Here is a 24,876-nt window from a genome sequence, read left to right as displayed (position 1 = left end):
GATTATATATTATTTATTATTATATTAAACTGATATATTCAATTTATAATAATCTAAATATTAATAACATACTATTTTTAAATTATAGCCAATCAATATAGTCAATACCATTGAAGCGCAACGCCTTACAGGTTAAGCAAATTTTACATAATAATGTCTTACAGGTTCAATATAACCAACGATTATAACCAATGTCATAATAATGTCTTACAGGTTCAATATAACCACGATTATAACCAATGTCATTGGAGATGCTCTAAAAAATGAGAATCAAACTCAATTATTAATAAAATTATTTGTTAAATCGAAAATTAATCGAATTGATCAATAATCGGATATTTAATCGATTTTGCGGATTACAGATTTGATCGGTGATTAATTTTAGAACAAAGGCAAGAAGTCGTCCATCTTTAGTTATATTGTCTTTACACACCACTTGTTTGACTGAGTGTCTCAAAGAAGTGTTCATCATCTGTCATGGCCATGGCTAGTAGTACTAGAAGCATCAGTTATACATATGATGTTTTTTTAAGTTTTAGAGGTCCTGATACCCGAAAATCATTTACTGGCCACCTTTACGCAGCCCTGACTCGAGCTGGAATCAGAACTTTCTTAGATGATAAAGAACTTGAAACCGGGAAGCGCATTTCTGCAGAATTGCCTACAGCGATCGAGCATTCTAGTATGTCGATTGTTGTTTTATCCAAGAACTATGCTCACTCCAGATGGTGCCTTGATGAGCTACTCCAGATTGTAGAGTGTATGGACACTAGGAAACAGCTGGTGATTCCGGATTTTTATGATGTTGAGCCTTGGGAGGTGCGGCATCAGGGAGGTAGTTTTGCGGAGGCTTTTGCTCGGCATAGTTCTTGCTGGGACACCCAGAAGCTGGAAACATGGAAATCTGCTCTCACTCGTGTTGCAGATCTCAAAGGATGGGATGTGGCAAAAATTGCCAATGGGTAAAATTATGACCCTTTGTTTTTATTTTATTCATGAGTTTCTTGATCAAGTTAAACCTCTCGTAATTAGGAGGATGTAGTGATACTTCCACCTAGCTGCAGTCTGCGCAAGTACTTGGACCTTCATGGATCGAATTATATTGACAGCCCCTGAAAAATCACAGGGGTCAAGTAGATGTGCTTTTGCATATAACTAAAATTAAACTAGGTTGGAGTCACTCTGAGTTCAACTCGATACATGGGCTCGGGTCAATACAAACTCGAGTAATTGTTTTTAGTTTGATTAGTAACTCGAGTAGCCGGAGCCCCACCCAATAATAGTTTGAATAAAATTTTAAATAGTATATTGAGTTCTGCTCTGTATTGGTTCTAAAATGAAGTATGGAGTAGCTTGGCTTGATTCAGGTTCAATAAGAGTGAAACGCTCGTCAACAAACTCGAAATTGGTTCATTGAGTACACGAGTCAATCTTCACTCATTTGAACTCAATCAATTTAAGAGTACAATTAACGCAAAAAAAAAAAAGTTCAAACTAGAACTCAATGACTAAAAACTTGGTTTGGGTTACAACCCTACTCTAGATTTTAGCCACTGAAAGTATGTAAATTGAAAGTGTTAGAACTGATTTTATTTCACAATTTTCTGTGGGATTACATTTATCTGATTCTAATTAGAAGGATATATTATTATGTGTTGTTGATCGTGTTGTCATAGATGGTTACCTAAAAGCCCTGCAATGTCTTAATACTTCTTAGAGTTAACTATACTCAAATTAGCTTCATTAGTTTTGTGATGATATTAAACTGGAATGAACTGACTAGTTCCCAATTGATTATAACCCCAACACACAGTACTCAACGATTACAAACAAGCAAGCACAAGAAGATGTGAAAGTACAGTTTGGAGCTTTCAAGAGGCCCGACTCTCAATGACCTAATCGCACACACAATAATTATATAGATCCCCAATTCCTTTCCCCACAATACAAGTATTTGCCTCTAAGCTGAGATTACAATTATGTCCCTGGACTTGCTGTGTTTGACCCTCATTTTTTTGTTCGGCGCCAAGGTCTATTTTACTCTTGCTGTATTCTTTCTTGAGTATGTTAATACCTGTCCTGTCCCATGATTAGGGAGCATCGCATAAACTTGAGTAATCTTTTAGTTTGATTAGCAACTCGAGTAGACTGGGTTTTGGACTAGCTTGGCCCGTGCCCCACCCGATAATAGTCTAAATAAAAATTTAAATAAAAATATTCAGTTTGGCTCTGTATTGGTCTTAAATTAAAGTTTGGAGTAGCTCGCGCTCAACTCAAGCTCAATAAATGTGAAACACTGTGAACAAACTCAAACTTGGTTCGTTTTATACACAAGTCGATCTCGACCAATTTGTGCTCAATAATTTTTAAACTAACTACAACAACATTTCCAATTAGAGCCCGAGGACTAAAAACTTGGTTTGTGTTACAACCCTTCTGTTGGATTTCAGCCACTGAAACTATGTTAGTTGAAAGTGTTAGAACTGATTTTTTTTCACAGTATTCTGTGTGGGTTAAATTTTATCTTATTTTTAATTACAAGGTTATGTTTTTATGTCTTGTTGATCGTGTTTTCGTAGATGGTTACCTAAAAACCTTGCAATGCCATAACACCTCTTACACCCTTATTATATTTAAGTATACTTTAATCAGCTTGATTATTTTTGTAATGATATCAACCTTGCAAAAGCCTATTAGAGATCTACATTTATGCCATCAATTAAAGATGCATGGTATTATGGGTGAATACGGTATGCTATGTATCTATATAAGTTATATTTACAAAAGTATAACTCCTTTAAGTCCATGCAACCTTGCAGGTGCGAAGCAACTGTCATTTTACAAGTCGTGAGGAGGGTTTATTGTGTGCTGAAAACTAAGACATGCTTAACCGCTCCTATTAAACTAGTAGGCATGTCTTCTCGTATTGCAGAAATAAAATCGAGATGGGATGACCGATCCACAACTGGTGCCAACTTTATTGGATTCTACGGAATGGGTGGAGTAGGGAAGACAACAACTGCAAATGCATTTTATGATTTAATTCGTGGTGATTCTTTTGAGGGCCAATATGTTCTTGAAAATATTGGAGAACGTTCAAGAAAAGGTTCCAGCGGTCTACTTGAATTACAGGAGAGACTTCTCTCAAGTATCTTGGATATCAACAATCTTAGGTTGGATAGCCTTTCCATGGGAACTGCCTGGATGAGTAAAAAAATATCTACTAAAAAGGTATTGCTTATATTTGATGACATTGACAAACCTGATCAAGTGCGTGCATTAGTTGGGGAACGAAGTTGGTTTGGTCCTGGAAGCACAGTCATGATAACCACAAGAGATAAAGGTTTACTACAAATGATTCCAGTAGATGTAGAATACGAGATTAAATTAATGGAAGTTTCTGAATCAGAGGAGTTGTTTAGTAGGCATGCCTTTGAAGGTGACCCTGCGCCAGAACCACACAAGAAGCTATTGCACGACATTGTACACTACTGTGGAGGGCTTCCTTTAGCGTTACAGATTTTAGGTTCCCATTTGTTTAACAAACCACTGAAAGAGTGGAAGCGTACACTTGATAAAGTACGACTGGTTCCCATGTTTGAGATTCAAGACAAGTTAAGAATAAGTTATGATGGTCTAGATGTTGATGAAAAGACCATATTTCTTGATATTGCGTGCCTTTTTATTGGAGATGTGCAAGATGAGACGATAACCATATTGAATGCTTGTAATCCTAACGCTGCAATTGGAATCAGCAGTTTAATTAAAAAATGCTTACTTACAGTCAAGGGCATGGACGTTGTCTGCTTGGATATGCATGATCTTCTTCGTGACATGGGAAGGCATATTGTTCGTGAAGAATCTCAACGAATAGGAGAGCGTAGTCGTTTGTGGTTGGAGGAAGAAACACTTGATGTTCTGAAATATAACAAGGTACTAATAGCAATATACTGTAGTGAATATATTTGCTTTACTAAGTTTTATCCACAATATTGGTTTATAGCATATGACAGAAAAATAAATGTAAAACGCATGCTGTGCTATAAATGAACTGCATATACTAGGAGTACTTATTGTTTCTTGTTTTACCTTCCTAATTAAATCAGGGAACAGAAAGTGTTCAATGTATTATTCATGCTAGCTATCACGAAGAAAGAACATTCAGAACTGAAGCATTTGAGAAGATGCAGTATTTAAGATTACTAAGGTTATATAATGTAAATCTTAAAGGAAGCTTTCAACATATATTCACGGGTTTAAAGTCGTTATGCTGGCAGAAATGTCCACTGAACTGCTTACCGTCCACTTTTGAACCACAAAATCTTGTTGTCCTTGACTTGAGGGATAGCAAGGAACTCATTACAGTGTGGGAAGATATCCTGGTATGACATTTACTTCACTATCTTAATACCAAGAACCGGTTTGATGCATGGGTGTTAAATACATTTTCAGCATATATAAAAAGTAGTTTGATTGATTTCAAAGAGTAGAATATTTGTAAAGTATCAATGCAAATAATTTAAGATTCTAAACAGAAATTAAGGATAAGGATAGAGATCATAGTAATCTTTTTTTGGCCAAAGCGTCATGTTAATATTCATTTTTATTATATAATTTTGATATTAATGCTGATATCGCTTTCTTAATAAAAAAATATAAATATAACTTGTATATATTAGTCAAAGCTGGTGTAGTTTCTAGTTTCAGGTAAACAGAAAAAACACTGGTTTCAAGTTACACTTCCATGTAATAACTAATAGCCAATGTTATTGACTTATACTAATGAATTGCTAGGAACAAAAGAACCTTCACTTTTACCGAATTTGGGACACTTGCAAAGAATGACTGAATTGAATCTCGTGAAGTGTGGTAAATTGAATGATATACAGGGCTTGGGTAACCTCCCATACATTACAGAACTTTACTTTACATGTTGCACAAGTCTTCAATCCCTCACAGTACTTCCTCCAAACCTCAAAAAACTATATTTGTCTGGTTGCGAGGGTCTAAAGTCACTCCCTGCACTACTGCCTCCCACTCTAGAATCTTTAAATGCAAGGAATTGTATATCACTGGAAAAGTTACCAAACTTAGGCCACTTGCAAAGAATGACTGAATTGATTCTTGTGAACTGCAGTAGCTTGAATGATGTAATTGGCTTGGGCGGCCTTCTAGACATTGAAGACTTGAACTTTTCTGGTTGCACAGGTCTTGAGACACTTATAGTACTTCCTCCAAATTTGAAAAGACTTGATGTGGATGGTTGCAAGAGACTTCTGTCACTCCCTGATATACTTCCTACCAATTTAAAACATATTTTTGCAAGAAGGTGCGAATCGTTGGAGAAGGTACAGAATATGAAACACTTGCAAAGCATGATTGATTCGATATTTAAGAATTGCAGTAGATTAGATGATATTCTAAGCGTGGACAACCTCTTTTGGCTAAGCTTAATTAGTTATCAAGGATGCATAAATATGGCAAGAGCAGATCATACTTTACAAAGCTTGATCATGGTATGAATCCCTTCCCCTCTCTCTATGTAGTATACACACACATACAAATGGTCTAATCTAATAAATACCTGAATTATATCTGTTTCATGTTAACAGCCGCCATTCTCTGAATATCGACCTGACTTTACATTAGTTACGCCGAAAATTGAAATTCCGGACTGGTTCATTTGTAGAAAGAATGATGATCCAATCCATATTGATATGCCTCATACCTCTATTCAGAGATTTATTGGGTTTATGATTTGTTTCATTTGTACATCGTCATTTCCTTCCTACAATATTGTCATTGACAATCAAACATGCAGTAGCATCTATACTCACAAATTTGATAACGGATCGCACACAATCACCGATGAAGTTATCTCTGTGGTGATTCAAGTACAGAAGCAAATTCCAATGCGAGGAGGAGACAGCATTAAGATTTATGGCAGTCCTGCCTCAGGAATAACAAACATTGGGGTTTATTTGGTATATAAACCTTCAGATGAAAACGAAAAGAAGGATGATAAACCCGCGATAATAGAAAATGTCAAGTAGATGGGACCTGAGCTACATGCTATGGTTTCAGACGATCTAAGGTGCAGACAAGAAATCCTACATTTTATTGACAGGTACCAGGAAAATAAATGTTACTTGATTTCATACTTACCAGGTTACTTGTTAGCCAGAAAGTTCCAAATAACTTATCTCAGTTATTTGATGTATCAGGACTAGTTGCCAATTACCAGGGAAAGAAATATCTGGCATGACTGGGCTACTCTTCGACATGTTACCAAAAATAATTCTCGATCTGTTTCAGGTTCCTTGTCGTCTTGCTCCTTTCCAGTTGTCTCGTCTAAGCGAGCATGGTGTCTTATGTGAGCTAGACATGGTTTCTTATGGAATTTCCAGGCCTTTTGTCCTTGTAGTCTCGTACTCTAAAAGATCTGTGTTTCATTTGGCTTGAACAAGGTCTTCATTACATGAGTATTAGATCTATGCTAATACCAAAATTAACGATAATTAACTTAAGGTTAATCAGTCCTGATCAGGGATGGACCCAGAACCATGCAGTTTATGATTTTAAAGGTAAATCACATGCAAAATATTATCAATCTGGGTTGTCCAAAACATGATCTGAATTATGAACTTGACCTTTTTGTTTGATTCTGTCCCAAAGTTCGTAGAGAATAAAGACCAATTGTTTAACCCTTAGCACACATGCTTTTGCATGTGTTTCACCATTTTCCAAATCATTCAATTAGTATTCGTCATTTTCCACATATTGTTCTTAATCTATTTCATTCACTAATTAAGATGGCAATACAAGAAATTCCACCTAAATTTGCTGCAACTATTATGATATTTTATTTTTAAATTCCTTCATCGACTAAAAGCTTGCAGCTTATTATACGGGTTTTTTTCTCCAAAGTTTTTGTAAAGTAGTATTTTCTTTTTCCAATGTGTATCGATTGGCGATATTCATACATTTAAATTACCAGGGTATTTAATTTAAACAAAATTATCGTATATAAATATAACACGGAGTATCAGCTAGTGCAGAAGCTGCATGTGCTTCTTCCAAAGATTATTACTTTCGCATTTCATCTTCCGGTCCTTGTTATTGTCCGGTTCCTTATTTCAGGTGCACGCAAATATAATCAACCCTCCTTTAGTCCTTTTGTTCGAGCAAGTCTGATGGTTGGTACTCCTGCGTAGCAGGGCTGAGCAAAATCGAACCGAAACTGTAGAACCGAACTGATAAAATATCGGTTCAGTCAGTTCGGTTTCATTTTTCTCAAAATTTCGGTTAATTGGATTTTTCGGGTTGAACCGAAAATATTATCTCTTCGGTTCAGTTTTTGAAATCAAATAATATTTTGGTTTAAACTGAAATAGCCGAAATTTTTATTTTACATAAAATAAATAGACTTTATATATTACTCCCTCCGTCCCACCAGGTTCCTTACGTTACTTTTTGGCACGCATTTTAAGGCTCATATAAAGTATACTTACATTATATATATATTTTTAGAAAAATTCTTGAAAAAAAGTTTGAAGTTTAAACTTTTATTCAAAAAAAGAAAAAATCAAAAATATGTTATAGAACTATATTTTACGAGAGCCTCAAAATACGTGCAAACAGTGTATGTAAACTTCCTGTTGGGACGGAGGGAGTACTCATCAGTATGTAAAGCTTTATGTAATTGGAGTACTAGCTTTCTGTGGTTAGTAATCTGTGATTGTGTGACTAACTGACTGATGTGCTCCGTTGTTCTGTTTTGTTCTAAACAAACTGTTTATGTTGCTCTGCTAGGCTAATGTTAAGTTCTAGCTGAGCTAGTTTTGTTTATGACAGGAGTCCTAATACCACAAAAAGGAACTCAGTATCATAATATTGTCAGTCAATATGGTTTCTATGTTTTGATGTATTGCCCAGTCTGCAACAGTGAATTTGGCTGGAAGCACATGCTAATGTTATAAATAAAAGTAAAGTAGAAGTTAGGAATATATTTACACGTGTCTAGAAATGCATGTAAATAAAAAGTTTTTTTTTTCTAAACCGAAACCGAACCGAAATAATTCGGTTAGTTCCAGTTCGGTGTAGAATAATAATCCGGTGGGTTCGGTTTCTAAAAGAAGTGCAATTCGATTTTCAGTTTTTCGGTTCGATTTAATTGGTGGTGACTCGAAGTGATTTGACTCGGTGGGAGGTGGATCGAGTGACAAGTGAGAGGGGATGAGGGATTGATGAGATTGGGGGTCGGGAGAAATTAGGGTTTGGGGATTGAGAGAGTCCATTGAAATATTGCAATTTGAGTGATAAGAGGCGGCGGGTTGAGACTTTTTATTATGAAGAGAGATGATGAGGTTATTTGCCGACTTCTATTCGGATCTTGTTTTTGTTTTTCAAATAGAATTTTTTAATATTTCTCTGATAAATTTTTAATTAAAAATCTAAATTATATGTGATAAATTCTCGTTGAATAAATTAGGTTTCAGTCGTACTGAGGATGATATATTAAATAGCTAAATATAACTTTTTTTTACTTTTATTATCATATCACTTAAACAACATATATAAAAATTCAGTCTAAACTTTAAATTTTACTTATTATTTATTACTTATATTTATATCAATTATGTTGATATGATTATTACTATCGATACTATACTATATTATAATAAATAAAATATTATACTTTTGGTAGATCGTTATCTTTTTTTGTTACCTGTTTTTTGGTACTTTCTTTTTATATAATCACTTTTTCATAGAAATGATTGGAGACGACGTATTAGAGTAGTTGAGACTCGGTCTCGTGACGTCACGTACAGAGGTTTTGATTGTCCGGGTATTATGCCTTAAGAAAATGTTCAGATCATTAATGGACACAGGAATTAGAGACAAAAGGTTTTTGAGTGTTATGGCTATATACTATAACGAAAAGGTTCAGCTCTTTCATTGACAGACGAATTAGCGGTAAAGGTGAGTCCCATGTGTTCGCAACCATGGGCTCAGGTACTATTTAGGCCGTGTTTGGAAGTTAGCGGTTTGAGAAAAAATTAGAGGTTTGGGGTTAGTTAGAGGTTTAACCATTTCAATCCGCTAATAATAGTGTTTGATAGTTAGCGGATTGAAATAGAAATTTGGGCTCAAAAAGCTAATTTTCAAAAAGCTACTTTGAGGAGTTTTTTGGGTTAGCGGCTTTGGTATGTGTCATAAAAAGCTAATGAAACAACCATTTACCAAACAGTTTTACACGAAACCGCTAATCCATTCCGCTAGTCAAAACCTTTGTTTCAATCAGCTAGTCAAAACATCTATTTCAATCCGCTAACAGCTAACCGCTAATCCCCAAACAGGGCCTTAGCATCTACACATGTATCACACCATACTTTGTCTTCTACTAAGCTGGGGGTCTGCACAGAAATAGCCTCCCTATTCTTTAGAGTAGGGGCATGATCTACGTACATTTTACCCTCTCTCTAAGCGGGATATACTGGGTTTATTTGGTTTGGTTTGGTTTACTCTTTCTTAAAATAACTTTTGGTACTTAATTATTTTACTAACTTATCCCAATATTTCGTTTTACTTAAAAACCTTTACTAACTATACTTTATCAATCTTTGATAAATTTATCACCTAAACCATCTCCTTTTTCAAAATTATCATGATTAATTACTTTTTTCAACTAAAACATGTTATTTTTCCTATTTTCTCAACTAAAATATCTCATTGTACATAAATATCACATGTAACTACTTTTTCTAATCAAAACACATTATTTTTTTTCATATTTTCTCAACGAAAACGCCTCCATTTCCGATGATATCACGAGCGATTCTATTTATAAAATAAAATTATATTACATTTTACTAATAATCAACCAGTTAATTTTTTTAATTGAAACGCATTACCTTCTATTTTTTAACGAAGTAAAATTGTATTTGATGAAATACAATAATAACACTTTAACTACTAAAAACAACCAGATTTCTTTTCAAATATCATCTAATTGTTTTTAGTTGTTATTTGTTTTACCACCTGGTTGTATCGACAGTTGGGTGTTTGTCCCGGCTAGATTATATTCAAGTTAATGAAATCTTCTTGCATTTGTCCTAAAAATATCAATAATATCAATAATATATATACATGTATATATATTTATACCATTTATACAATATTATATAGACGAAATATTGCAAGTTTGATTGGTCGGTACGATATCTGTTTTTTGGTACACGTTGATTTTACGAAATTACCCTTATTTATTTATATACTAAAAATATAAAAAGCCAAAATTTTCAGGTTCGAATCCCACCAAGTACATTATATATGAAAAATTTATTTTAAAAGTAATCAACTACATCCTATTTTTTTAGCTAACTATGTGTTGCGGGTTTTAGGTCACCTATTAGGGTATCTCTCTGACTCTCCTGTTTTGTTTTAAGAGTCGATTCCCGTACTTTGGGTTCTGGCCACCACTTCTCCATCTTCTAAATTTTCACCCCTTCATCGATTAAGCCATTTTCGTTCTCCCATCCTCTATTGTGTATTTCAATTTTTCAATAAACCAAGATCTGTGAGATCTTGTTGAGTATCTTGTTATCAAGGCCTTTTTGGGATGTTAGTATGTCATGTTTTGAGTTCTGTGTGTGTGTTTTCATATCGTTGTCGAAGGTTTCTCTAAAAAGTATTCATACGGTATCTTGGGTGATCTTTAAGACTCGCCGGGATGACGGTGGATATCGCAAAAACTCACCTATCACTACAAAAAAGTGTTTATATGTTGGGAGTACTTGTTGCTCCAATATCAGTTGATATAACTGATAGTTCTGAACGTTGGGTTACAGATGATACTTATGTTAAGGTCAATTATGATGCTACCAGTTTCACAGGTTATGTAGGTTGGATTGCTCGATATGTCATTGTCTTACCTTTTAGATCGAAGAATTTGAATATTCTATGTGTTAAGCAGTCTGAAGACAAAACGGCTATTGTTTAGCTCGTTCTTTGTTTTACAATCAGATTGTAGTTGACAGTTCGGGGATTTGTCCCGGCTGGGTTCCGATGAGTGATTTCTGTTAATAATATCATTTGTTTGTCAAAAAAAAAAAAAACTACAACCTCTTTTAATATAAATAAAAGATAAAAAATATTAATTAAGACCCATTCATCGCACGAGATTTAAGCTAGTACTATATTATAATAAACGAAACATTGAAGGTTTGGTACGGTACATGTTTTTTGGTACAGAGTAATTTTAACTTTATTTACTTATGTATTTTTATAACAGCAATTTTTATAAAAAACAATTGTACACTTTATCAACATATCACATATAATTATCTTTAACAATCAAAACATGGAACCTATTTATCACTGCTAATTACATTTTTTAAATAAAAACACGTTATTTTTCATATTTTTCTCAAGTAAAACATCTCATTGTTCGAAATATAACGAACAATTTTATTTAACTAAATGAAATAATAATACTTTAATTTACTAATAACCAACTAGCTACCTTCTTTTAAACTAAAGCACATTACCTTTTGTGTCAAAAAAAAAAAAGCCCGTTACCTTCCATTCACATTTATTTCAAAGATAACACGAGAAATTTTATTTAATAAAATAATAACATATAATTACTAGTGATAGGGATTGAATTAATTAAATATAATGGCCTAATCCAACAAAGGCCCGAACAGCCATTTAACTATGTGGGATCCAGATCTGGCCCAATGAGGGTCTAAACCAAATATATATGGGTCGCAAGAAGGACACAGCTAGACTAGAGGCCCACGTAAAGGTCCAACTACGAGTTCAAGTCCTCCAATACGACTAACGATCGTAGATAAACTTCCAAGAATTCTAGATATACGTTAACACTCAAAGATAAGAGTTCCGTCTTATCTATTGCTCCGAAGCATACTTCGATAAGAAGTCTGGTACGTGGAATTATACTTCCACCCGACTTCTGACTCCGAAGCGCCTATATAAAGGGCTCTACCCCTCAGAACTAGAACTACGTTTTAGACTTGATTCTTCTCCGAGCAGAAGATACGTAGGTATCTCACATCGAGAGCAGTCTAAAGCACGAAGCTCACCCTTCGTTTTTAATTCCATAACATTTGGCGCCGTCTGTGGGAACAAGACGACAACCATGACAAACCCATCAAGACTACATTCAGAAGTACATGTTCCAATAAGCCAGACGACCACCGGAGTCCCAACCGGAACGGTCCCCATCACCGCCTCCATCCCACTCGGAACTACCGCTGCTCAAACAACCGCTCCCCTGATTTTTGGCACGCTGTCCCCAATGACTCGAGTGATTGCAACCGACACCTGCACCCATTACTCAACTGTCATGACAACTACTCGTGGAGGTACGGGTAATAACGACTTACACATAACTGATTACGACTCCTCTGACTCGGAGCAAGAACATGATACCCCTCCTCGAAGGAGAAGAGATACCGACCCTACCCGAAACCGCCGATGTCGCTCTAGGCAAGATTATAATGAGCACCGGGGGCCAACAAACCAAACCTATGAGGAACGAATCCTAGCCTACAAAGAGGAAATTGCCCGATTGAAGAGGGACCAGGCAAGACTACCGCCCCCAGAACCAAGGGATGAGAATCCCCGTCGATCAAGTATGAATCAGATCCACTTGTTACCGGCAGGCGATCCCGATAACCCCGTTCCACCGTTTACTGAAGTGAAGGTCATGTATCACTTCTTTCATTGATCTTTTAGTGGTATAATTTTGATCACTAAAATCGTATAAAATATCAAACAGATACCTCGAAAAATGTATCGAGAAGGTAAATATTTTTTTTCATTAAGTTCTACACATTTTTCTTCAATGCTACTATAACCAAATGAAAAGTGGTGAATTTTGGTATCTTAGATAATATATCTAGATTTTTAAACACATATTTACTATATATTTTTATTTAAATAAGATTAAATAATTGTAAAATTTCAAATAAATAATAAATATTTTTAAAAAACTCTATATATATTATCTAAGATACCAGAATTAACAACTTTTCATTTGATTATAGCAGCGTTGAAAAAAAATGTGAAGAACTTAATAAAAAAAAATATTACTTGCCATACACATTTTTCGAGGTATCTGTTTGATATTTTATACGACTTTAGTGATCAAGATGATACCTCTAAAAGATCAATGAAAGAAATGATACATGGCCTTCACTTCAGTGACCAACTTGATACTTAACCCCTAAAATATTCATATCTTGTATTATTGTTCTTCCATACTCTCTCCTCGAGGAAAATATTATTTTTCTTAATTTAATGTATTTATTTATTTAAAATCTCTATTTGTTGTATTATTTATTCATAGAAAATAAAGTATTTCTAAATATAATTATAAGCAAAATATATTTATATATAAACTTTTAAAATCGGCCACATTTCGGTATTTGGTTTGTGTCGGAGAAACGGAAAGAAATTCAGAAGGGGAAATGAGGAGAAAGTAAAGAAATGATACTGAATTGTTTTACTTCTTTGGCTCGGATCCCGAAACAGAATGAAATTTATATGATTATATGTAAATTTGAATTTTTTAGTATCATGCAATCTCAAGAGACAATAATTATTTATAATAATATAATTTATTTACATTATAATACATTAAAATAATTAATTATTTAAAAATATATTATTTTTTTAATATGTTAACATAAAAATTATATCAAAATAATTTTTTAATATATAAAAATAAAACAATAAAACAATTTTAATATTTAAAAATAATTTATATATTGATCTATTTTTTTTGCCGTGTAAGAGTTAATTATAATTGAAAATGAAAAAATAAGTGGAAAGGGAAACCAAATACCTTTTTTTTTTGAATAGCGAATTTATATTAAAAAGATTCGGAGGATCCTACAAAGACCAAAAGGAGGGCACTGCATAGTTAAAACTAAAAACCTATAAAAACTACTGAGAACTATGCAGCCAAAACCTAGACACCCAGATCATAAAGATTTAAAAAGCTAAATCTTAAAAACTCCCAAACCATGGAGAAAAGCGTTCTCAGGCACCTGAGCTTGGACCTGGCTTGGCTTCACCCCTTGACACTTGACTTGCCTCAATGCCTCTGAATCCTAATAACCCCCATCAGATTATCAGCATCAGAAGAAGAGCAGAGCAAATTGTCTATCAAACCAAGGACCGCTTGTTGTAACACAACAATAGCAAATGGTCAATCCCCAACCAAGGCTTCAAGATCAATCAGCTTCTTGCCAAAGACCGCATTGCACATTCATTTTTGGCCTATTTATTCCATTTTTTGCCAAAGAATCTGCTTGCTCATTGAGGTACCTGGGCACATATTGAACAAAGATTGACCTGTTTATGCACTCCTGGAAGCTAAAGTCCAAAAGTTTTAGGGGGAATTTAGATTGAAAATCGGAATTGAAAATGTTAATTGCCTCCACTGAGTCCGTACAAACCACCACTTTTTTCTTATTAAGCTTATACTCAATGATCCATTTGAGCAGGAACAACACACCTTCCACCTCAGCTTCCAATGGGCCATTAACCTTAATTGGACCTGAGAAGATTAATAACAGGCCTCCTTGTTTACTCTTTATGTAACCACCCATCCCTCCACTAAATAATTTATTCTTACTTAGTTCCCATGCTCCATCCACAACACAAACATAGTCATAATTCTTTACTTTGTGCTGCCAATAGTCTTTTGCTAATTTATAATGATGAATCGCTATAGCCCCATGTGGATTAACTCGCCAAAGAGGATCTTCCCCGAAGTTCATTAGATCCGCAGCCTTACCCCATTTATTAATCCTTGCATTGATAATTTGAATGAAACAACTCTGATTAATTTTAATCCCTGAGAAAACAAGATCGTTTCGGGCTAGCCAAATTGACCACAGGACAGCTGCAGCAACCAATTGCCATACTTTGCTCGTATATGCAGATTTATAGAGATTTAGAATATGGACAAGAGAAAAGCGACCTTCTATTTTGCCCATACTACAAATACTCCACCATCTACTAACGAAATTCCACCCCCAATCTGCCAACTGACATTCCCAAAAAATATGATCAACTGTTTCCCTGGATACCACACACCATGGGCACTGTTGAGCGATGGATCCAATTCTTTGACTCAAGAATACCTTGGTTGGGAGAATTTTCCACTGTATTTTCCACAAGAATGCATTGATCTTCGGGGGGGCTTTAACCTTCCAGATCAGACGCCAAATATGACTATTATTCAAAAATAATTCTTCCTCTTTTGCTAGACATGCATACCCAGCTATAGTAGAAAAAGAAGAATTACTGGGGGCCCATATTAATTGATCTGCCTTTCCTTTAAGAGAGAGGCCTGCCAGCAAGTCTACCAGTGAATTAAACTCCACCTCCCCTGCAGTTGTGAAATCATGCGACCACAAGTTTGCGCTTTTTTGATCCTGATGCCAAGATTGTAGGAATTCTTTCACTAATATGTGCTTGCGACTGACCTTCGAATATAGGAAGGGAAAAACAGAAGAAAGTTCGTACTCCGTCAACCAACGATCCTCCCAGAAAAACACTGATTCTCCATCATTAACTACCCACTTGAAGTTTGTACGATGCACCAGTTTATTACCCTGTGGATCATTCTTCACACTAATTATGCTTTTGGCAATTGAAGAACATGCTCCCTCCTGTATACCTGCAATGTTGTAGTTCCAATCAAAACCATACCGTGAAGTGAGAATTTTGTTCCACATTAAACTTCTTTCTGAGTAGGCTCTCCACCACCATTTGGCCAACATTACTATATTCCTATGCCGGATAGACTTTAGACCCAAACCACCATGCTCCTTCGGGTTACAAATCTTCTGCCAATCTAGCAGATGCAGCTTCTTATTCTGACCCTCTTTATAACCCCAAAGAAATCGCCTCCTTATTTGTTCAATTCTTGACACAATTGTCGCTGGAAGTCGATACAGATTAAACCAATACACTGGCACACTATCAATGGAAGCTTTCAACAGAATCACTTTCCCAGCGATCGAAATTTTTTCAGCCTCATATGATTTGATTTTTGTCTTAATTCTTTCCAATAGAGGCTCCCAGAAACTTAGAGATTTAGGCCTGGAACCCAAAAATGCGCCCAGGTATTTAATCGGTCCCTTCTCTACTTTGCAACCCAGAACAGAAGCCCAAAGTTTAAGTTGATCCTGAGACTGGCTATAACCATACAAGGAGCTTTTCTGAAAATTTATTTTGAACCCCGATAAAACTTGAAAACACTGGAGGGTGAGAAATGGATTTTGAGAATTATGGGTAATCTTAAAATTAAAAATAGCAAAGAGAATAACATTTTTAACAAAACAAACAAACAACAAAGAAAATAAGCGTAATTGTTTCTCATTCCCTTTCCTAAGTGTTCTAAAAATCGGTTTAGGCGGCCGCCTAGGCGTTGCCTAGGCGCTAGGCGGCACCGAATCACCCCGATTCGGTCCTAGCCGATGAATTACGCGTTTTTTTACATAAATCGATCATAGGCGGTCAACATCCCGCTCAGGCGGTCCAAATCCCACCTAGGCGGTCGAGGCAGCCAAAAATCAAAAAAAAAGAAGCATTTTTAATAAATTAAATCTAAAATTATGATTATATTATAAGAATTTATTTATTCAGTTGTACTTAACTTAATATCCTACAAGTGACTAATTTTATTTAATATTTATTACATTATTTATAAGAGACTGATTGATGTATATTTATTTAATCAATGATTTTATATTATATGTATTAAGTATTTATTTAATATCTGATATTATATTGTTTACTAGTTTGACTTCACTAGTACTCCCTCCGTCCCCCTCAATTCTTTACATTGGAGGGGACACGGAGACCAAGACGATGTATAAAAAATGAGTAAAGTTAGATGAAAAGTGGGTAAAGTGGTGGGACCTATCAATATTTAATAATAGATTTGAGATAGTGGAGGAAAGTAGTGGGTGTAATAGTAGTTTTTATGGTTAAATATGAGATAGTAGGGGAAGATAGTGAGTGTAATAATGAGAAATGAGAGGGACATCCCAAAATAGTAACCGTAAAGAAACGAGGGGGACAGAGGGAGTAATGAAAAGTCGATAAATTTATTAAATTAAATATAATTATAATAATTTAAAAATAATATATGTCTGATTAATTCTTGATTAATCTTTCCGATTAACTCCCGAGAAGTGCGAGAGAGAAGAGAGAGGGCGAAAGAAAATCAAAAAGCGAAAAAGGATGAGATTTGGAAGAGATCTTCTTAATGGGATGAAGGTACTCAGTCATATATTTGTATATTATCATGTTGGGATTCGTATTATACATATAAATATTTTAATCGCATTGAAATCTAATATTAGTTTGGGAAGAGACATGACAAGGTAATGTTTCGATTGAAAACGATTGGGTTTTATGGAGTATTTGGCACTTTTGTTTGGATTGCAACCAGCAAGGATGAAGAAGGAAACTACAAGGACCGTCTTCTAACATGGGTAATTTTTTAATTTTGACAAGTTGGCAACTTTTTATTAATTTAGGGTAGCTTCATGTTTATTAATTGTACATTCCATGCCCCTTTTTATGTTTGAGCAACATCGCTCTGTCTTTGAGATTTTGTATACCAATTGGTTTTGCGTGTCAGTTAGGGAGATAGATATATAGAGAGAGGGATGGGACAGAGAGATGGATGGATGGAGAAAGAGGGGGGAGGTACAGGGGGAGAGAGAGAGAGAGGGGGGGAGGGAGGGACAGAGAGAGATGGATGGAGGGAGACAGAGGGGGGAGGGACAGGGGGAGAGAGAGGGGGTACGGGGAGAGAGAGAGAGGGAGGGAGGGAGAGAGGAGGGGAAGTGAGAGGGGGGTACAGGGAGAGGAGGGGAGAGAGATTAAAATTTAAAACGAGAGAGATGGAGGGAGGGAGAGGGTGGGGGATTTGTTGCAAATCCATTTATGTTGTTTTGAATATTTTGGTTAAATTGAATTGACAGGTAGTGTTGGCTTGTTGCAGATGACTTATGACGTGTGTCGTATGACGTGTGTCTGTGTGTTAATTATACTATTACAGGTTATAATATGCGATTATAGTTTATTAGATGTTCCTTAATGTATTAGGTTTCAGTCTGAACTTCCCTTTTTCTGCCTTTTTTTTCCAAATGTATTTTCTCATGTATCTTTCGTTTTCCCTCATCGAGTCTGGCAATCTTCACAAGTTTTGGGTATGTGCAGCTTGTTTATTTGAAGTTTGAAGTTGAAACCACTATGGTTATTTTCCATTGTGTTGCAACATGTGTAGTTTAGGTATAAAGCAGGTGGTTTTGAAGGCTTCAATTTAAGTTAGCATGAAATAAATGGTTTCTGTATGGAGCTTATTTCATATATATATATATATATATATATACATACATATATATATATATATATGTGTGTGTGTATGTATGTATGTATGTATGTATATTATAATAAGTGTTGGGACAAGCGTATGACTCATTAAAAAGATAACTGCATCGTCACCATTGCTCAGACTAATGAACGTTTCCTTCATTGTTTCTAGTTACTAATATTATCAATTTCAGATAGTTTTCTGTTTCCTTTATAGTATGCCTTTAGCAGAAAGTCCCTGTTGTTGCTTACTTTATGTAGTTTGAATGCTTGTTGACAATTTGATTATGATGTGTTTTCATTTATTTGATTATGTTGTGGTTTATAGTCGATTATCCTCTGAAAGTTATGTATGTTGATAAAGTTATCAGAAGTTATAAGTAACTACTATGTGGAGTAACATGTTTTATTAACGGACAACGGAGAGCTCATAGAGGAGCCCATCAGCACACTACAGATTGAATTGTTTAGTCAATTGAAGAATCTTGTCATGGTGGTTATGGGCTGCTGCGGCACATGATGCCATATTCGTAATATGAAGTTGTGGAGTTTGAAAGTCGTAAGGTTTGTGGCTTCCTGAGGTTCATGCACCGGGGTGCAGTTATTGGCCATTGAACCAAGTAGTAGCAACCTTGTCTTTTTGGATTTTCCTAGTTCTCTTCACAAAAGAGTGAAGAAAAGGACTAATACGGATCCGAGATACCTTTCTGATTTACACTTGTGGGGAAACTCGTACGATCCCGAATCAAATTATTTACTTTCACAAACTGGACTTCGACTGGTGTTTAGTGGTGTTTAAAGTAGGTAGTTAGTTCCCAAAAGGAAAGTATATAATGTTAGCTAGCAACTTACATGAATTTCTTGTGTTTAAGATGATGAAGTTATGCATTTGATTTGATTTAAATAAATATTCTAGTTTTGGTAATAGATTTTGTCATACTGTACATAACTCCTCATGTTATCATTTATATTTTTATTTTACAGATGCCTGATTCCTAACCCCCCTGTAATCATATATATACATATAGCAACTGTAGTTATTGACACTAACAATCTCAATACCGTTGATGCAGCTCAATGGCGAATAAGTTGACTGAAAATTCGGCGGTCCAGGACATCAGCAAAAGCATGCCTAGTTAGATTTGTAAGTAATAATGGCTTATTACTCCATCTGCCATCCAAGTTTGCTTCAATATGCAAGCTAACCCTTAAAGTTTAAAAACGACCGGTCCAGTCATTCAAGTAACCTTTGTGTCTGGTACAACACTATTCTTTATTAAAACAAGTGCACCCCATATCGCAATAAACTTTTTTCTTAAATAATGTTAACGCATAATCCACGTCGCGCGATTTATAATATTTATTGTGTTATAATGATTTTAATAAATACTTTTTTAATGAAAAAGTTATTCTAAAATAATATGTATTTTCTATTAAAAAGACTTTTAATTTAAAAACAAAAATACACGTGTGTGCTTTAAAATAAAACTATTGGGTGTGTTAAATTCTAAATTTATAATTTGTTGTAAATTATAATAGTGACTTACTTTGAAATAAAATCATTGAACGTGTTTTTATTTTATTGTATTGTTAATATATATTTCTTAATTTTGTAAAAAGAAAATAAAAAAAATTCAAGGAGCAATCATGGCTTTTGAAATGCCAAATAAAATGAAGACCGAAGCTTTGAACAGAAACTCTACTAATGATTTGCAAAAACGCTTTCTACAAGGGCCTCGGTTTGGTTTATATGATTCAGTTTCTTGTTTTAAGAATCATTCAGGAGTTAAAGCTAATGTCCAAGGATTACACGTTGAGCTGATAACTCTTTGAGACATTACAGATTGTTCACGACAACAAAGATTTATTATATATTATATATATAATATTTATTATTTAAATAGCCGGTTTGGTTCGGTTTTTATCTGTTCGGTTTGGAGATTTAACCGGATCCCGATTATTTAAATCAAATCGGTTTTTGATTTTTCGGTTTCAATTTCAATTCAGTTACATTCGGATCGGTTTTTCTAGATTTCAGTTTGGTTTCGATTTTAAATCGGTTTTTTGCTCAGCCCTAATTTGTAAGGCTTTGCCCATGAAAAGAAATTGTGTTTCTCAGTCATTTTTTTATTTTTAATATATTATAATATTATTAGTGAAGCTGAATATCGTTTGCACTTTTTGTATAGATTTTTTGTTTTTGTTTTGCAAAATTTAAAAGTATATTTTAACAGTACGATAAAATAAAATAAAAACATCAAACTTGGTCTTTACGAGAATCATTTGACATTCTATTTATAAGTTATTTTTTTAAAAATTAATCATTATTATAATTTATAATAAATTATAAATTTTGAATATAATAATTTTATTTTAAAGCAAACACGCTTTTTTTAGTTATAAAAATCTTTTTTTGTTAAAATATACATTTTCTTCTAGAACAACTTTTTCATTAAAAAGTTAAATTAAATCATTTTATTAAAATAATAAATATTCAAAGTCAGATGACACAGAATATTGAGCTAATATTATTTAAGCAGGATGTTTATAACAATATTTAGTACACTTGTTTTATAAAAAGAATAAAAACTTTAAACTGCACCACCAATGAATGTACAACAGAGGAACAGAGGAACCGAACGGTGGCATACTCTCAGCCAACTGCGTGTGGCATGCACTCTTCACTCATTGTGGCTAACATTGTACCCATCATTTTTATACTTTGAGAGTTTACATGCATATTGGTGTAAACTTGAATGACGGTGTGTTTTAGCCGTAATAATAAGTTAAAAGATTATTGTAGTACCAGACTTATTGTCACAGAAGAGAAATGAAACTCTTTAATGTTGACAAATTCTTATTACAATCACCTGTATGCAACTTATCATGCTTCTTAAGAACTGCTTTCGTCACCTTTTTGTTAGAATTGTCTTTTAAGTCAGAAGCTTACATTTAACTTTCAAAGGAATCGTTGCTGCAGAGGGTACTGGCCTTCAATTGAAATTGGGGTGCCCCCGGGTGTTTGCCACTATGTCCCTTACAATAAAATTTAACAGGAATATTAGTACTCATGATGATTTTTCGCTTCACCTTTTATATGAAAAGTAAAATTTTGTTCTGTACTACCTCTTCGTGCATTATCCATTTTGCCAAGTTTAATGTATATATCTTTCTAATCCAGACATCCAATCAATTTCGAACAGGCCCAACTAAAAAGAACCGGAAAATTTTTAAGCATCTCTTTTCCAAATAAATTATTTGTATGCTTTATCATCCTTGGGAATATTATGAGACTGATTTCGCATAATTCTTTAACTTGAAATTGGTTCTTAAGTTATTAGGGCTGTTAAATGGATAATTAGGATACGGATACAGTTACGTCCGAATTCGAATCTGGGAGTCCGTATTCAAAAAATATCCCGGAAATAGATATCCGTATCCGAATTCGTCAGATATTATCCGGATCCAAGTTTATTTTTCAATATATTAAAAAAATTACAAATGTTTTAATTACTAGGAAAAACAAGTAAAATAAAATGATAACTTTGCAAATAAATGAAAAATTTTAAGACTGAAGGAACCATTTTTTTTTTTTTTACTGATTCCTTTAGTATCTGCACCAGGAGGCATGACTCATGAGCAGTAAGAGCTAAGCTACTACTAGAAAAACACGTAAGCAAAAGCCAGAGCCCCAGACAATGAGATGTGCCAAGTCATTTAGTCATCTACATTGAAAAACAAATAACAAAAACCAAATTACAGCATCTTCAATTATTCAACAATCTTGCTGCCATTAATACAATAATAAGAGAACTCTGCTACCATCAGACCACATATTTTGGCAACCACCAGGCACTAGCACCATCAACAATGTTGTAATCCAAAAAGAACTTGCAGCGTCGCAATATCCAGAGAAGTTGATCCCATCAGCTTTTGGACCTGCCAAAGCAAAGCACTCATTATTGTATCAAAATATAAAAATTTCAGTAACATATTTGTCACACAAAACTGAAACTAAAGTTGGTGAAACAAGCAAAGCCCATTTGAGATGGGGGTCGTCAATTTCAATCTCAAACAAACAAATGCATGCTTACTCGCAAACTAGATGTTTTCTGTTATGTTTCAAGATATAGAGGCAAACTAAAAGCCAGAATCAGCAACCAAGGTTCATTACTTTTTGGGGTTGGAGTCTAATTTGCAGCAATCTCGCATCTCCTTGTACATATTCTGAAGTCTAAAATCTAGTAATCCAAATTGCATAAACCTTACATCTTCTTATAATTAAATATATTTAAACAAAGCATTACAGAGGCTCTAATAAGAATTTGTCAAATATACCTAGTCAAAAAGAATATAACAATTTGTTGTATTTCTGCTCCTTGAAATTTTTTTCATGTGATAATTTCTCATTTGAAGGACAGAAAAACAGTATGCTATAAGCAATGAATAAGCACTGGTCACAAATTCAAAATGGCAATCCAGAGTATAAAAAGATCTTACCTAGTCCCCCATTATGAAATTGTAAAGTTGGTTGCAAAATTTTCATACATAGATAGCAATCCTAAGTAACATTAGGTAAATGATACCATCTACCACGGCTAAAACAACATTGTGCTGGAGACATTCTACGGAAGCAGTTTAATTTTACTTGCTGGTTCAAAGAAAATGTCAGGGAACCTAAATAAGTTGCAATTTCTTGCCTCTATATCTCAAAATGATAAATTAGTAATGAACATCTAGTTCAGGGAGATCAATCATTAGAAAACATTATGAGGCAAAAAAATGACAGGAAAAAAAAACCCCTTCCAATTATCGTGGCAGATACACTACGATTATAACAAAAGTATATTTTGCATATCAGGTAAGCTTTTGGACACAGCTTATGTACTCTCCTTGCTTTGTTGCATATCATATAGCAATTTAACTTGATATTGGAAATGTTGTTTCTCTATTAATTGGATTAATTTAAATTATTTTAGTGTTTATTTAGGAAGTTGTAATTTAATAAAAATATAAGCAAATTAGGCAAAATTTGAAATGCTTCTCTATTTGGGGTAGTTGTGTATTTCTCTGTTATTTGAATGTAGTACGGGATTAATGGTTTGCTTGAGCCGCAGCACGAAATTGTGGTTAAATTCCGCGGTGTTTATGTTGTTAATTAACTGTGTTTACGAGCAACTTGTTTAGTTTATTTTCGAGCAACTTGTTTACATGGATAGAACCTCACTAAATGATGACAGATATAGAGGTTAAGTTACTTACATGAAAATGATGAAATCATATGTGAGTAGACCTTGCAGAATGTGGTTTTGGACCAATTTTGGTTCATTAATATGGAATTGGATGGTTTATGAACCAAAATCATATATGAACCATATTATATCAAATATGGTGTTTTGGTTTTATATGTTTATGGATTAAAATATGAATATCCATATTTTTATCAAAATTTTAAAAATTTATATGAATTACGCATCTTCTCTGGACTTTCACATGCATGCAGTTAGCCAGTAAATTTGTCAATAGAAAACTACGGAAATGAACAGAGAACCTCGTTAAGCTAAAAAAAGGTCATACATCCATACAACTGCTACAAAAGTAATTAATACAAAAATAATATGTACGATTTAATACAATTATCTTAAAAGATAATTATATAAAACTAAAACTATCAACTTTAACTTCAAAATAATTTTATGCCCAGTCAGAATAAGTAGCTTAGTGCCATGTTTTGATCCTAATCAATTTCAAGAAATCTGATCATCCTTACTGAAGCAAGCCACTGTATTCAATCAGAAAATCTATTGCAAGGTTTACCACTCAAGTCACCCACTGTGAAGGAAGCTGAAATCTGGCAAAAGAAAGAATATGGAGTTAAAAATTACACAATTAAGCTAAGCTCCACAACAAGTTACGCAGAATAGAAAATTACAGCAACTTAACAAAAAAAACATATTTTCTGTAAAACAAGTGATTAATGCTAGGAATAAAAGTTGCAGAGAATAAGCACCTTTGTAGTACAGACAAATAAATGGTGCAAAAAAATGACAAAACATTAGCTAGGCCTTGAGGATACAATAAAATCACAATACACAATTGCAGGTACTCATGAAATGCAGATAAATTTAAAAAGGGAAGCCTAAAAAATTTGCCAGAACAGAAGAAAGCATCTTGAGGAGCATCCTAGTAAAGGTGGAAAAAATACTCCTCTCTAGAGACAGCATGCATCATTGCGTAGGCAAATCTTAAAGATAACTATTATGAGCCTGTATTGTGAAAGATAACTATTAAACTCTATATTAAGCTGTAGAAAAATGTGCTTAAGAGATGGAGCTAGTGTGATCTACAAAACTCAGGTTAGAGGAAAGATAAGCAAAATGTAAAGCAGATTGGAAAAGCCAGAAAAACAAAATCATACAGTTAAACAAAATGTGATAAACACCAAAA

At 34.2% G+C, this 24,876-nt stretch overlaps 1 protein-coding gene and 1 long non-coding RNA gene across 5 annotated transcripts; both read left to right on the top strand.

Annotated features, from left to right (window-relative positions):
• The first annotated feature begins 369 nt into the window (after nucleotides 1-369).
• Nucleotides 370-5,378, top strand: LOC108201248 (TMV resistance protein N). Of its 4 annotated transcripts, none has more exons than XM_064084791.1 (4): nucleotides 371-962; nucleotides 2,820-3,933; nucleotides 4,107-4,382; nucleotides 5,209-5,378. In XM_064084791.1, the coding sequence occupies exons 1-4, from the start codon at nucleotides 478-480 to the stop codon at nucleotides 5,224-5,226; spliced, it is 1,893 nt and encodes a 630-aa protein (XP_063940861.1). In that variant the 5' UTR covers nucleotides 371-477; the 3' UTR covers nucleotides 5,227-5,378. The 4 variants fall into 4 exon arrangements, with proteins under 4 accessions (XP_063940863.1, XP_063940861.1, XP_063940862.1 ...); XM_064084792.1 differs by having other exon boundaries at nucleotides 5,138-5,276; XM_064084790.1 differs by lacking the exon at nucleotides 5,209-5,378 and adding an exon at nucleotides 4,795-4,988.
• Nucleotides 5,379-17,178: 11,800 nt separating this feature from the next.
• On the top strand, nucleotides 17,179-19,752 carry LOC108201973 (uncharacterized). Its single transcript, XR_001802980.2, has 3 exons — nucleotides 17,179-17,325; nucleotides 17,412-17,543; nucleotides 19,503-19,752. It is a non-coding gene; the product is annotated as an uncharacterized LOC108201973 (long non-coding RNA).
• The last annotated feature ends 5,124 nt before the right edge of the window (nucleotides 19,753-24,876 follow it).

This window comes from Daucus carota, chromosome 9 (assembly GCF_001625215.2).
Source record: "Daucus carota subsp. sativus chromosome 9, DH1 v3.0, whole genome shotgun sequence".
NCBI lineage: Eukaryota > Viridiplantae > Streptophyta > Magnoliopsida > Apiales > Apiaceae > Daucus > Daucus carota.
The sequence above is the reverse complement of the archived record's forward strand: the minus strand, read 5'-3'. Positions and strand labels throughout refer to the sequence as shown.